We start from the raw sequence: 15,312 nt of genomic DNA, 5'->3' as shown, positions 1-15,312 counted from the left end.
GTACCTACATGACAGCTTACAACTGTCTATAACTCCAGCTCCTGGGGATTTTCGACCATTTTCTGATTACTGCAGGCACACACAAGGTGCACATACATATATGTAGGCAAACACTTATCCAAAAAAATCAAAATTATGGTTTTTACTTGTGTTTCTGTGCGTGTGCATGTGTGTAGGCCATGGGTGTGTGGAGGTCAGAGGACAACATGCTTGAATTGGTTCTCTCCTTTCAATTCAGTTCTGGAGTTTGAACTCAGCTCATCAGATTGGGCACACAGGCTCTTTTACCCACGAAGCCATTTAGCTGGTCTTCAGGTTTTTTGAGAACCCTTCTACATTTATACTTACTAGAGATTCAGAGAACCTTTACCACTTCTTTCTACCCACATTTTCTCTCTCTCTCTCTCTCTCTCTCTCTCTCTCTCTCTCTCTCTCTCTCTCTCTCTCTCTCTCTCTCTCTCTCTCTCTCTCTCTCTCTCTCTCTCTGTGTGTGTGTGTGTGTGTGTGTGTGTGTGTGTGTGTGTGTATTACTTGGGCCAGGCATGGCGGCATACAACTTTAATCCCATCCCAGAGACAGAGATCTGTGGATCTCTGTGAGCTTGAGGCCAGCCTAACCTCCATAGCAAGCTCTTGGGAAGCAAAGGCTATACAGTGAGAACATCTCTCTCTACTTGGGAGGCCAAATCAAGAGGAACTGATGTGAGTTCAAGACCAAGCTAGGATACAAAGTGAAACCCTGTCTGAAATGAAAAGTCATAAATAACGTAACAACTGAGTCAGGCTTGGTGGAAACGTCGTTTAAACTCTAGCTGAGGCAGGAGGGCAATGGTAAGGTCAAGGCTAGCAGGGTAAGCTACAAATACTTTATCTAAAAGAAAAAAGTAAAATTGAAACACTTCTTAAAAGCAATACTGTCTGAAGGGGAGACCTGGAAAGGAGAAAACAATTGAAATGTAATAAGAAAATATCCAATAAAAAATAACAACAACAAAGCAATGAGGAACTACTGTGCTTAGAATAGTATCCAGTTCAACAGAGAACAGGCACCGCAGGGTACACATCCATGGCCACCACAAACGCCCCCAAACAGTGAAAAGAAAAAGGAAAGGGAAGTGTGGGTAACACCATGGAAACCGTCTAAGGGTGACTGAGGACACCCAGTGTTCCCTGGATACATGTGTGTGTGCTCTTATTTGTTTTCCCTTTTAAAAAGTATTTTTATCTTCTGGTAATATGTTTTGTTTTGTTTTGTATATTGAGGCAGGGCCTCACATAGCCCAGGATGGCCTCGAACTTCCAGACCTGACCTGGAATTCCTGCTTCTGCTTTTATCCTTCCTGCGCTGGATACATAGGCCCGGGCCATCACACTCTGACTATAATTTGGCTCTTTGCTGCTTCTGTTTTGTTTTGACTGTTTCCTTGATTTCTAGAAAGAATCCAGCTAGAGGATCTGGAGTTCGAGGTAGACCGGTCTCCTGAGGGACTAGAGGATGACGGTGGCAACAGGTGATTCACCGAGATGCACTGAGACTCCTCCTTTGAAAGAAGGCTGCATCTCTAGTGGGCTGAGGAGCTGTGGGGTGGAGAGCAGTCTAGGGTCAAACTGAGCTTTAGGGTTTGTGTGTGAAGCAAGTGCTATCTTTTTATGTCAAGTTCAGCGAAAAAGGAGAGCGCAGATGCCGAGAAAATGAGGAAGGCAACCACGAAAGACAGAGTGCAGGCGTTTCATCTTCGGAAGAGCTTGAACCTCCTAGACAAGATGCATGAGGAAAAGGATGTTTTCATCCAGAAGACCAAGTGAGCCCAGCCACACCTTCTGTTGTACAGCATCCATGCGGGAGGTCCTGCCTTTGTTTTCTTGAGAGTTCTGTGCAGGAGAGTCTTTACAGAGTCTTTACAGGGAGCAACCTCACAAGCCTGAACAGTTGGGACGCTCAGGGCTCCACCTCCTTTCCCTCTCCCTCAGTCCAGACAAGCTCCCAGAGAACTAAGGTGCTCCTGGTTCCTGCTGGGGCCTCCATAATCATCTCGTTTCTGCACATTTCAGCTGTGACTGAGGCCTTAGTGGATATAGCCTGCTACTTCTCAGGGTCCTGCTGGCCTTGGCTCACTGACACTTAGCCTGCCAGAATAGTCAGCTGAATACTGAGTGTGTCCCCAACACAAAGGAAAGCTGGAAACTAGTAGGAGGCAGCTGTCCCCTTACACCACCCCTAGATCGTTGTGGTTGGCTTTTCCCACTGAGTGTGTCAGCGTGTGTGTCATAGCTATAATTCTTGTGCTGAATCTGGTGCTTTACTCCTGTTTCAGCATCTCTGAAAAACAAAAGCATCTTTCTACATGACATCATGTGTGGGTATAGGATTTACCCAACAGCAATGGCGTGTTGCATTGTCCTGATATCCTTTGGGTGTTCTTTAGAACTCATGGTTTAGGTTGTGTTCTGTTGCTTCCAACAAGGTCACATAGCAGGAGTGAGCCTTTCATCCAGGACTACACAGGGAACTAACTGCTGGTCTGTGTCACTGCATGCTGATGAAGAGTTACAGCCATGTGGAGCTGTGTGCTCCTCAGGGGCTTGTGCTTACACAGATTCATGTTAACCATGCTTCCCTTGGCTTCCTAGACATATCACCTTTTGGAGAAGTTTACATGACTAGCCCCTTTGGCAGGTTTTTTTGGAAAACACCCCAGTAATGTGACTTGATAGAGGCTGAGACACCTAGGAAAACAAAGTATTGTTAGTCCTTGGCCTGAACCTTAGGCTTTCTCCTTCCCCTTCCCCACTGGCCCCCTCTGAGGCTGGAACCTTAAGAAAACATCACGCCAATTCTTATTTCAATGTTCTAGAGGGGAGCTGCGTATCTGTCGTCAGAGGATGGACCTCCTCGCCAAACAGCAGGAGAGTTTGGCAGCCGAGATCTCCACAGAGAAAGAAGCCAACAACATGTAGGTCATCCTGTAACCTACAAGTGTGACCATGATGGCCAAGATAGTGTAATACCACAGAGGTTCATTCACTCATTCAGCAAAAAATAGTGTTAAGCTCCAGCTGTGTTCAGATAGTCAAGAGGCAAATAGCATCTCTCCAGGTGGCAAACAGACAATATGACACAAAAAGAAATGTCAGTCTAGGAGCTGGTTCAGTTGGTGAAATACTTGCTACCCGAGAGTGAGGACCTGCATCTGGTCCCAGCCCCCATGTGCAGCAGTGCAGAACATACCAATAATCCCAACACAGGAGATGCAGAGACAGGAGGATCCAGAGGTCTGACTGGCTGGCAAGACTAGCAGAATCTGTGAGTTCCAAACTCAGTGACAGAGACTGTCTCCAAAGAATAAGGCAGAGAATGATCGAGGAAGACATCTCAGCACGTGTGTACACATGTGACCATACACACATGTGTATGCACACACACGAGTGCACACACCCATATGCAAAAGAAAGAACAGAAATGCTAGTATAGGATGCTGAGGTCAGGGAAGAGACAGGGCTGTGTCCATGCAGCTCCTGAAGTAGAAGTTGTAGCATTGGTCACTGGTGGAAATGGCTTCTCTGTAGAGTGTGTATATCTGTTTACTTTATTTAGAGACAGAGTCTAACTCTGCAATCCATCCTATCCCCAAATTCACAGTCTTCTGCCTCACAAACCCCAAGCGCTGGAATTACAAGACTGAGCCACCACACCTGGCTCTTTGTAGTATCAAAACCCCATCTGATTCTGTGGATCAGCAGCTCGGTGTTCACAGATAATCAGTTGATCAGTTACAGGAAATGTGCTCACCACACAAGTGCAGGAGCATTCTTCATCCCTGTCCCATGTCCTCAGGCAAACATGTAACTGCTGAGAGGAGATGCCTGCTCACCCTTCATGAAGGGCTGGCATCTGGTAGTGTGATTGGGCCTCAACAACAGTAGACGGCACACTGAGAGCTGTACACTGGGAAGGAAGGGGGACAGTGAAGACTCAGAGTAGCTGAGGGAGTGTACCAGGCCTTGGGAGTGTTTGAGGGAGTGTGCTGGTCCTTCCTGAACTTAAGGCCTGGGCCTTATATTCTGAGGGGCCTGACAAGTAGGACTTTGGCTTCTAGCTTCCTAAGAGAAAGTGAGACGCCAATATCAGAGAGTTCATGAGTGGAGATGAAAACAAACCCCCCCCTGCCAACCTCCGACCTCCACAGACCCTGTGTAAGGCCCTACCCCAGTCCTTCTTGCCCAGCTGGAAATGGGTGTAGGAAGCACCTTACTTGACACCACAGGATCTCACCTCTGGTCATCTGCTTCCGATGGATTTCCTCCTGAGTGAGGGATGGCCAAGGGAAAGCACCAGGCTGTCCTCAGCTCTCTCTTCGTCAGTTAGGCCACTGTGCTGACCTGAGGTCCATCCTCTGTTCTCCAGGGCTGCTATTGGCCGTCTCCAGGCTGCCTCCAGACGCCTGCAAACAGAGCTAGAGAATGAGAAAGATCTGCAGTCCAAAATCACAGCCATGCTGAAGGACAGCGAGTAAGTTTTTCAGTTTCCTTTTGTTTATAATCTTGGTAACTACATAGTCAGTTTCTTCCCCTCTTTTTCTTATTTCCTGTATTCTTGGACAGGGGCTCAATAATACATTTAGGGGCAGATTATTTGAACAGCATGCATACAGCCCTAATCTGATCCCTAGCATTGAGGGGGAAAAAAAGTACTATCAACTTTTACAGAATACTCCTTGGGAGTCTGGGGGATAAAGCTGCATGATTTTAAGTATTTTACTAGTCAGAGTTTAGACTGCAAATTAGAAATGCCTCTAGCAAGTCCACAAAGAAAGAGTTTCTTTGGGAAGTATAGACAGCTCACTGATAAAACCAGCAAGGGCTCCCACTACATGTGGTCCAGTGAACCATGGGGCTGGCGCCCAGCTCTGAATCAAGATCACAGAGCTTGTGTTAATGACAGCAGATCAGGTTGGAAAGCACCCTAGTCTGAGGACAGGGGATACACAGATGACCAGAGCACTGACAGAAACACTGACTGTGAGTATAACAGCTGCTAACCCTTGCTGCACACCACCATCACACCAGACTCGTCACTTTCTCCCTCAGTGAACTCTGGAGCCTTACCACTCTGTGACTTGCACACAGTATGATTGGTCACAATCCAAGCCAATATCTTATGACCCCACACCCACATAAGAGACAAGTCCATCTATGGCTGATAAGTGCATATTTCTACTGTCCTTGATTGACACCTAGCTGGCACTGGCACTTTCTCTCTCTGTGGTTCAGAAACCAGGGCAGGTGAGACCCCTGGAGGCCCTGCCTGTATTGAGTTTTGCTGTAAGCATCTGCTTACTTTTAAAAAAATTTTTTTTTACTCTGAAACAATGTCATACTTACAGAGGTAATTTATAAATGGCTATGGCATCTCCTATATCCAATGCCACTAGGATCCTTTTCCTTTAACCTTTCCCTTGCCGTGATCTCCTTCTGACCATAGAATGAAGGTCTCCAGAGGTATACCTATTTGTGTAGGATCTGATATCAGTTTGCCACTTTCTCAAAGAACTTTGTCCTATCTAGACCGAGACACACTGAGCGAACCTCTGCCCTTGGCCAAGCATGTCCCCCTGGCCTCTCTCTGCCTCTTGGGATTCCATCAATACAGAGCCCATCTCTAAAGGCAGTGTTTCCCACCCGTATGCCTAATGCACATCACAGGACCATAATGGCTTTGAATGTCATTGGAGCTACAATGAAGGGGAGTGTTCCCTGCCCAAGATAAAATTTCCATGTTCTCTCCAGATACATGGCTCCTTTTTCTTTCTTTTACCCAGCATTGAGGGATTTCTGGTATTTCAACTCAGTCCAGATTTCCCCCCACTGCCATGGAACTGATTGAAGAGAAAGACTGGACTCAACTCCATTGTCGTGATTTAAAAAAAAAATTAACAAGATAAGGATGGAAGGACATTATCTTTTTTTTTTTAAAGAATTATTTATTTATTTTATGTTACTTGAGTACACTGTAGCTGTCTTCAGACACACCAGAAGAGGGCATCAGATCCCATTTCAGATGGTTGTGAGCCACCATGTGGTTGCTGGGAATTGAACTCAGGACCTCTGAAAGAGCAGTCAGTGCTCTTAACCGCTGAGCCATCTCTCTAGCCCAGAAGGACATTTTCTTAATGCAAGTTAGCACATTTATTTAAAAATCTACAGCTCTTAGCTCACCAGGACGGCTTGAGGCATTCACTTTACTGTCAGATCTGCAAAGTTGGAATACTTCTTCCCAACGTTGTGTGGTGACCCATGCATTTCTGTCCTTAGCTCTGGTCTGCCAGGGTCTTCTGGGCAGAGCTTCTAGCAAGGCCATCCTGCAGGCAAAGCAAAGTCCGAGGAGGTGATGCTGTGTGGCTGTGGTCAGTATTCTGTAGCGCACCTAGGCGTGTCAGCTGGGATGGCTAGAAACCACACTTGACTCATTAAAGAGGCACACAGATGCATGGATTCCCACATCCTAGGAAAGCCAGTTCTTTCTTGCTTTTCATCCCAAATGAAGGTGAGCTGCAGAGCTCCTGGACTTGGGCTGGGAACCTGAGGCACGCTGTGCACACCACAGTCACCAAAGAGGCAGGGCTCACTGACAGTTGATGACAGAGTCACCCAAGCCCAGAGTCAGGCAGATCTCTTGTTATCCAGATACCCCTGGTCAGAGCTGGCTGCTGCCATTCTCTGAGCCTCTTCCTAAGTGTGTCTGAAGACTTGGGGTGTTTCATGGTAGCTCCAAGGAACCCCTCAGAAGGCATTTTCTAGACCTTTCTTCAGTCCAGGTGTAACTTTAATTTTTTTCAAAACCTATTTTTAATGATGGTTCTTAAACACTTTAACTTCCCTTATAGCCCACCACCCACCAGAGGTAGTGGGAAAGAAAGGATACGGGGGAAGTGGACCTGTTTAAAAGGTTCTTTGGAGCAGCTCCTGTCTGTGTTGTCTGGAAATCAGCAGTTCAGTTCACAGGTCAGCAGCTGCAGCTCAGTACACTCACGAACACTTCATGGATACACCAGCAGTCCAGTTCAGTAGAGACAACCAGGCCTCAGCCTTGGCACAAGTCAGCAGAAGAGGCCCAAAGGGAGACGTTCTCAACTGTGCCTCTTTCAGGGAAGTGAAGATCAGTGAAGACATGAGACCAGCAAGTGTTGCACAGCTAGCTGTACCAGCAAGCCAAGCTCTGTCTGTCACTCACTCCATGGAGTCCTGTTTATACCCTCCAAACATCACGTGTCCTCCATGTGCCTTGCCTCAGCACATGCATCCAATAAGCCTGAGTCCATAGAAGTGGCAAGAAACTGCAACACACCACCAGAGTTTTTTGGTGTGTTTCTCTCTATGGTGTCCTAACAAATGCAGCTCAACTATGCAGTGTAAGACCAACACATGCGTGTTGTTAGCAAAGACTCCATCATGATCCTTTCGCTTGTTTGCTTTACCAGGTCATCCTCTCTCCGGTGTCTGCTTCAGCTAAATGTTCCTCCACGAGTCTGCCTTAGCCTTTCACACCTGTGTCCACTTTAATGGAACGTCCCTTCATGTGTTTGCCCCAGCAAAACACCATTCAACTGACTTTCCAAACAACCTTTAAGTTTCCACTTCAGTCAGGCAAAAGGGTCAGTGTCGAGCTGACTCAATCTGTAGGTCAGGCAAGTGTCTGAGGCCAGATGTTAGCTCTGGTTAGATTTAATGTAATGGTGATTTTTCTCCTTTAGAAACCAAGTAGTGAGACCTCATTCTCTGGTAATATTGAGCCAAGCCTAAGCCTTAGAGGAGGGTGCTGACTCCTCATTAGTGGTGTCTGATATCTGCCTAGAGTGTTTATCAAAAGAAAGAGCTTCTCAAATTCCCAGATGGATGCTTCACAGAGGGTAGATGCAGGTCTTCAAATCCTTAGCTACTTTAAACAGCAAATGTTCTATCTTCACAAGGAATGCCATGTGGCACATTGAGATCCAGAAGGGGCAATTTGAGGATGTCCGGAAGCATCATGAAGAGGAGGCAGAAGCTAGACAGAGGGGCCTTGAGATACACTCAGCTCAGCAGCTTCAAAAGGAGAAAAAGGCCATGGAGAAGTCAGAGAGGAACCGCCTGCTGAGGGCCCGGTAAGTGCCACCCAGACCTGGCCCCCGCCAGTTCCTTCATGTTCTACACTGAGTCTCTCTAGATCCAGCTCACAGTTCCCTCTCTTTGCATTTGTGCCACGAGTCCTGCAATGGCTCCATGTTAAGTGCCCACAGTCACCACTTACCTGATCCTTCCTTCTGCATATTCCTTTATACCTTCCAGCTGTTCTGTTCTCTGGATCCATCACACATCTGGATACCCCTTGGCCTACACAAGCCTCAGAGTGCTCAGTCTCACTGAGGTGTCTCCTATCTCTGCTTAACCACTGACCCCCAGGGACTTCAGGGCTACTGGACTCTGCTCTTTCAAGATGGTATCTCTTTCTACCACCATCTTTGCTGGTTTCTTCTCCTGTCAGATTCCTGCCCAGCCTGGGTCAAACCCTGGTTTTGGTGACTTCTCACACCAGAGCCCCCAGCAGCACTTAAATATCTGTGACAGGCAAGTATATGTGATACCTATTCCAGTTTCTGCCTGTGTCACTGCAGGAAATCTTTGCATACACAAAAGGAGCTGGGGCTGAAACATCAGAAGTTAGTGGAAGATGCCCAGAGAAACCACAGAATCGCAGTGAAGTTCCTGAAGGCCTCTCTGGGAAGGTGAGTTTTCACCTTAAAGCTTTCTTCTGTCAATGCCCTTGAGGAATACAGGAATGTGGGTTCCTAGATTTCACTTTGAAATCCTCTAATTAAGTCATTACCTAATTATCAGAAACAAACATATCTGCAGTTTTATTTTGAGGAGCTATTTGTACTTGCAAGAGGAGCATGAGACACATTGAAGCCCTGTGAGTGTAGAGAACATCCCTAGCCATGGGTCCCACAGGCACAGCCCTGACAGAGCTTATCCATTCACTTTCACATTGTCAGTGTTTATTGTTTCCCTGGTAGAGGTAACCAACACCTAAGGCTCCTATAGCTGTGTAATTGCCAGCATTGCCTGCACACATCCCTACTGAAAGTGCACATTTCGTCAGGCATAGAAGCACACACCTTCAGTGCTAGCACTCAGGAGGCAGAGGCGGGCTGATCTCTGAGTTTGAGGCCAGCCTGGTATACATAGCAAGTTCCAGAACCGCCAGGGTTACATAGAGAGACCCTGTCACAAAAGAGACAAACAAAAATAAAAAGTAAATAAAATGCACATTACTACAGAGTCCGTGAGCAAGAGCAGAAGGAAGAGATGGAGTCCCGTAAGCACATGCAACGGCGCATGGATGCTGTGCTGGCCCTGAAGAACAACATCACTGCCAGCCGGGTAGGTGGAGCCTCACCTCTAGGCTACCTGGAAAGAAGCCAGCCTCTCTGGCACATCTAACCAACTGGCTACCTGTTGCGGTAAATCTTTTTCTCATAGGGAGTCCAGAGAATAACGACACAAGTCAATAAGTATCAAATGAATGCTGCATGCCTAGATTGGGCAGATTTACCATTAAACTACACTATTCCCCGGCTATGAGAGCTCTTAACAACTTGCGGTTTCCTAGGTCAAGGTCTTCTTCTCTTCTTCGTCTTCTCTCTCTCCACCAACTGCCCTCTAGCTTCTAGCTTCGGCCAACTGCCCACTCTGCGCCGCGCTGCCTTCTCTCCTCCCCTTTCCGGTTCTCCTCGTCTTCCTCTTTTCCTCCTCTGGCTCCTCCCACTCCTCTTCCACTGCCCAATCACTGGCTGTAGCCTTTATTTAACAAATTTGATTGGACAGAAGGTTTACAAGATTCACTCCTCCTTCGCAGCCCCTCCCAGGAGTGGAGTTACCATGACAACAAGAGGCTAGGGCTATCCACCACAGCTACCCTCTGGGTCCTGCTCTTCTTAGAGCTAGAATTCTTCTATCCTTGGGCTCCTGCCATGAGCCAACCAGCCTGTTGAGCCTGAAAGTTTGCCATGCATCTACCACAGGCTTCCTACCTGGACTGCAAATAGGAACCATTGTCCAGCAGAAAGAGAACAACTTAGCACTATTCTGAGAAGGCCTCATCTCAGTGGAACAGTAGTCATAGGGCCCAGGGCAGTGTGAGGCCCAGCACTAGGGCTCAGATCTGGGTTAGGAAAGAGTAGGTAGGCCACATTATGAAGACTCACAGGCAAGGGAACCAATAGGAGAGGGCCAACATGTACCCCAGTGCACAGAGTCAACATGCTCACCACTGCAGAGTCTATATGCACAGCGCTGCACAGAGTCAACATACTCACCACTGCACAGAGTCAACATGCTCACCACTGCAGAGTCAACATGGACACAGCTGCACAGAGTCAACATACTCACCACTGCACAGAGTCAACACACTCACCACTGCAGAGTCAACATGCACACTGCTGCACAGAGTCAACATGCTCACCACTGCAGAGTCAACATGCTCACCACTGCACAGAGTCAACATGCTCACCACTGCACAGAGTCAACATGCTCACCACTGCAGAGTCAATGTGCTCACCACTGCACAGAGTCAACGTGCTCACCACTGCACAGAGTCAACGTGCTCACCACTGCACAGAGTCAACGTGCTCACCACTGCACAGAGTCAACACGCACACCACTGCACAGAGTCAACACGCTCACCACTGCACAGAGTCAACGTGCTCACCACTGCACAGAGTCAACACGCTCACCACTGCACAGAGTCAACACGCTCACCACTGCACAGAGTCAACACGCTCACCACTGCACAGAGTCAACACGCTCACCACTGCACAGAGTCAACACGCTCACCACTGCACAGAGTCAACATGCTCACCACTGCACAGAGTCAACGTGCTCACCACTGCACAGAGTCAACGTGCTCACCACTGCACAGAGTCAACACGCACACCACTGCACAGAGTCAACACGCTCACCACTGCACAGAGTCAACGTGCTCACCACTGCACAGAGTCAACATGCACACCACTGCACAGAGTCAACATGCTCACCACTGCACAGAGTCAACGTGCTCACCACTGCACAGAGTCAACGTGCTCACCACTGCACAGAGTCAACATGCACACCACTGCACAGAGTCAACGTGCTCACCACTGCACAGAGTCAACATGCTCACCACTGCACAGAGTCAACATGCTCACCACTGCAGAGTCAACATGCTCACCACTGCACAGAGTCAACGTGCTCACCACTGCACAGAGTCAACACGCTCACCACTGCACAGAGTCAACACGCACACCACTGCACAGAGTCAACGTGCTCACCACTGCACAGAGTCAACACGCTCACCACTGCACAGAGTCAACACGCACACCACTGCACAGAGTCAACGTGCTCACCACTGCACAGAGTCAACGTGCTCACCACTGCACAGAGTCAACGTGCTCACCACTGCACAGAGTCAACGTGCTCACCACTGCACAGAGTCAACGTGCTCACCACTGCACAGAGTCAACGTGCTCACCACTGCACAGAGTCAACGTGCACACCACTGCACAGAGTCAACGTGCTCACCACTGCACAGAGTCAACGTGCTCACCACTGCACAGAGTCAACGTGCACACCACTGCACAGAGTCAACGTGCTCACCACTGCACAGAGTCAACGTGCTCACCACTGCACAGAGTCAACGTGCTCACCACTGCACAGAGTCAACGTGCTCACCACTGCACAGAGTCAACGTGCTCACCACTGCACAGAGTCAACGAGCACACCACTGCACAGAGTCAACGTGCTCACCACTGCACAGAGTCAACGTGCTCACCACTGCACAGAGTCAACGTGCTCACCACTGCACAGAGTCAACGTGCTCACCACTGCACAGAGTCAACACGCACACCACTGCACAGAGTCAACACGCTCACCACTGCACAGAGTCAACGTGCTCACCACTGCACAGAGTCAACACGCTCACCACTGCACAGAGTCAACGTGCTCACCACTGCACAGAGTCAACATGCACACCACTGCACAGAGTCAACGTGCTCACCACTGCACAGAGTCAACATGCACACCACTGCACAGAGTCAACGTGCACACCACTGCACAGAGTCAACGTGCTCACCACTGCACAGAGTCAACGTGCTCACCACTGCACAGAGTCAACATGCTCACCACTGCACAGAGTCAACGTGCACACCACTGCACAGAGTCAACGTGCTCACCACTGCACAGAGTCAACGTGCTCACCACTGCACAGAGTCAACGTGCACACCACTGCACAGAGTCAACGTGCTCACCACTGCACAGAGTCAACGTGCTCACCACTGCACAGAGTCAACGTGCTCACCACTGCACAGAGTCAACATGCACACCACTGCACAGAGTCAACGTGCTCACCACTGCACAGAGTCAACGTGCTCACCACTGCACAGAGTCAACATGCACACCACTGCACAGAGTCAACGTGCTCACCACTGCACAGAGTCAACGTGCTCACCACTGCACAGAGTCAACATGCTCACCACTGTTCAGAATCAACATGCACACCACTGCACAGAACTCTAGACCCATGGGTCCCAGGACTACATGTTAGGTGAGAAACTCATAGAAAATTATGTGTATTTGAAAACTGCCTACCATGGGACCCATGTGTTTCAGCATTGGTTTAAAGAAAATATCTGTATGTGCAAGTTGTGTGTGTGTGTGTGTGTGTGTGTGTGTGTGTGTGTGTACATATGCTGATAATGTGACTTTAGAGTTCCCTATTTCCAGGAAACACTAAAGAAGTTCCAAGCATGGGGCCAAAACAGGGCAGAGCTGGCTAAGCAGAAGGCCCATACAGAGAAAGAAGTCATCCTGTCCCAAGGTGGAGATGCATTCAAGTACCTTTACCATCAACGCAGACACCAGGAACTGGAAGCCGAGAAGCGGTAAGAGCTGAGTGACACTTACCTGTTAGGGAAGTGGGCACAGAGAGAGCCGAAAGGATCAACACTCATCACCTGAAAGTAACAAAGCTCGTTCCCACCCAGACTTTTCTTGGAAAGTGGATGTGGGCTGTGGGAGAGGACCACAGCACCTGTCCCCAGCCCCTAATCCCCAACCCCAAGAAAAGTCTCCAGGGATTTCTGCCACTTCGGGGGCTTTATATAGAGGCTCTGTGTAGATAAGACACATCTTTGCTCATTTCTTCTCTTGGCTTCCTGAACTCCTGTGGCCACCTCCTCCCTAGGGGTTTCCTGGGGCTCATTCCTCACAAATCACCCTACTGCTTCATTCTTTGGTCTCCCCCAGGCTTGGTCTAACAGAGCTTCCAAAGGGACCTGGCTTATACCTGGAATTTTCCACCTTGCACACACTAGCTTCTCAGCATCTCTGTCTAAAGATGTCTCATTCTGAAGGATCAAGTCCTTTCTCCCAAGTCCCTGTTGCCTACTGGTCATTGCATAGGATCTGCTTGGATATTGCCTGCTTGTTTTCTTGCTGCAGGGAATCTTTCTTTTCATAGTGTCTCACAAATATGCAACACACACACACAACCTACAATTGCCACCAGAGTTTTGATGTGTCCTGTCAGTCTGCCCATGTGTGTTTGGTATAGATCACCGGTTGCCTGGGCGGTGCCTCCCAGGATGGCTATAAAGAATCAGAGACTGAGTGAGAGGTCACCAAACCCTCATGTTGCCCCTGTTTTTTGTATCACCGAGGACTTCTCAGCAGTCAGTCTAGAAACTAGAGTGGGGGTGGGGCTCATGAGGGCCAGGGTTTGCTGTAGGGATTTGTAGACTGGGCCAAGTGAGGCACTTCAAAACCAGACAGGTCAACTACAAAGCTAGACAGGGCAGGGAGGGTTAAGGTGAGGTAAGAGTTCAAGTCTCACCTCCAGCCTCCTTGCTCTTATGAGGTTTATCTGTTCTACTGTCCACGGAGCTTGGAGCTTACCAAGGACAGGGCATCCTCACACCAGAGCCCTCCTAGGCTGGACCTGAGCTTTTGGGAAGGACCAGAGGCTAAGAGGAGCACCATGCCTAACTTTAGTAGCCACTGGGCATCCAGCTCGAAGGTGCTGTGCTGGCTCTTATCTGAGAAGCACTTCCCACAGGGTTTTTGAAGAGGAGCAGAAACTCCGGAAGCAGGAGATTGTAAGTAGGATTTTGAAAGAGGAAGCTGAGGAAGAACAAAGGAAAAGGAGACAGCATCCACCCTCTAAATCCATAAACCGATGGACTCTGAGAGACAAGACATGGAAATACATCTCTGACTTTTGTGAAGGGAAGACTGCTTTGACCAGCACTAAACAGCAGGTGAGTAGGAAGCTGCCTTTTCAAGCTGAGGTCAGGCACTTGACTGTGCAGGTGCAGCTGGGAAGAGAAGGCTGGCTCAGGTCCCCAGAGCCATGGCCTTGTGAGACCCAGCAAGGTCCTCTTCTCCCTCATGTAAATTCCTCATATTAGCCAATGGTACTACTGCAGCCCTTCAGAGCTACCTGTCTGTGAGACAGGGGAAAGTCTCCTCCATCCCTACATACGATGTGGAAACAGCCTCATGTGAAGAGATGTGTGTAACCAGTCCATACACATGCTATCACACCACTGCCAGGTGTTTCTAGTGTCTCCCTGAAAGCAGTGTTGCCCTCACTCACACGAAGGCCTGATCTGAGACCCTGCCTGTGTAGTCAACAGGCAGAGCCGGGGAGGTTTGTTTGCACCTTTCCTCTCCTTGAGGGTGTAGTGTAAGGACATTGGATGCCCATTAACCTAGCGCTCTGCACCCCACACAAGCCCCGCGCTCGAGCTGCCTGGTCTGTGGTCTCTGGAGCGTTTTCCTGTGTGTTTCAGTGGTGCACCAGAGGCTGTTTTCTGTTTCTCATCTCTCCCAGCCACTTGCACCATGGGGCCCATCAGATCCTCCCTTTGGGGGCACATTCTGCACACTTCCTGCAACCTCTGTTTGAGCGGCTTGAATTTTCACAGGTCTTTTCCTGGGGTTGGTGTGCCATCCATCATGAAAATTCAGCACATAGAGCATGGCTGCCAGAACAATAGAGAAAATCACAAGCATCCACGACTCACACCATTTTCCCATGAACAAGACTTTGCCATGGCCTCCGCTGAACATTTGATAATCCAGAGACATGTGTGTTATATTTTAAATGGAAAAGTTACAAGGATTTTTGAGTATACAATTGTATCTGTAAAGAACAAAAGAACGGGAAGAACTGTGTGAAGCTGTCAGGCTGAGTCCCCAGCAGCAGGGATTCATCCACGGGGATTGTTCTACTGTCAGTCTC

At 48.7% G+C, this 15,312-nt stretch overlaps 1 protein-coding gene across 14 annotated transcripts in view; it reads left to right on the top strand.

Moving 5' to 3' along the window:
* The window catches only part of Cfap74 (cilia and flagella associated protein 74), a 71,434-nt gene that overhangs the window by 16,566 nt on the left and 39,556 nt on the right, over positions 1–15,312 (top strand). For 12 of the 14 annotated variants that reach the window (XR_013110279.1, XR_013110280.1, XM_076933587.1 and 9 more), the window contains 9 exons: positions 1,435–1,510; positions 1,658–1,801; positions 2,855–2,953; positions 4,405–4,509; positions 7,967–8,140; positions 8,651–8,761; positions 9,317–9,419; positions 12,795–12,952; positions 14,125–14,326. Coding sequence is in view for 12 of the 14 variants with exons in the window: in XM_076933587.1 (XP_076789702.1) it covers positions 1,435–1,510; positions 1,658–1,801; positions 2,855–2,953; positions 4,405–4,509; positions 7,967–8,140; positions 8,651–8,761; positions 9,317–9,419; positions 12,795–12,952; positions 14,125–14,326 (1,172 nt within the window). In the remaining 2 variants the exon portion in view is untranslated. The remainder of the gene's footprint in view (positions 1–1,434; positions 1,511–1,657; positions 1,802–2,854; positions 2,954–4,404; positions 4,510–7,966; positions 8,141–8,650; positions 8,762–9,316; positions 9,420–12,794; positions 12,953–14,124; positions 14,327–15,312) is intronic. The other 2 variants (XM_076933591.1, XM_076933594.1) reach the window with 2 other exon arrangements.

This window comes from Arvicanthis niloticus, chromosome 5, assembly GCF_011762505.2.
Source record: "Arvicanthis niloticus isolate mArvNil1 chromosome 5, mArvNil1.pat.X, whole genome shotgun sequence".
Classification (NCBI taxonomy): Eukaryota; Metazoa; Chordata; class Mammalia; order Rodentia; family Muridae; genus Arvicanthis; species Arvicanthis niloticus.
This window is presented reverse-complemented; position numbering and strand designations above follow the sequence as displayed.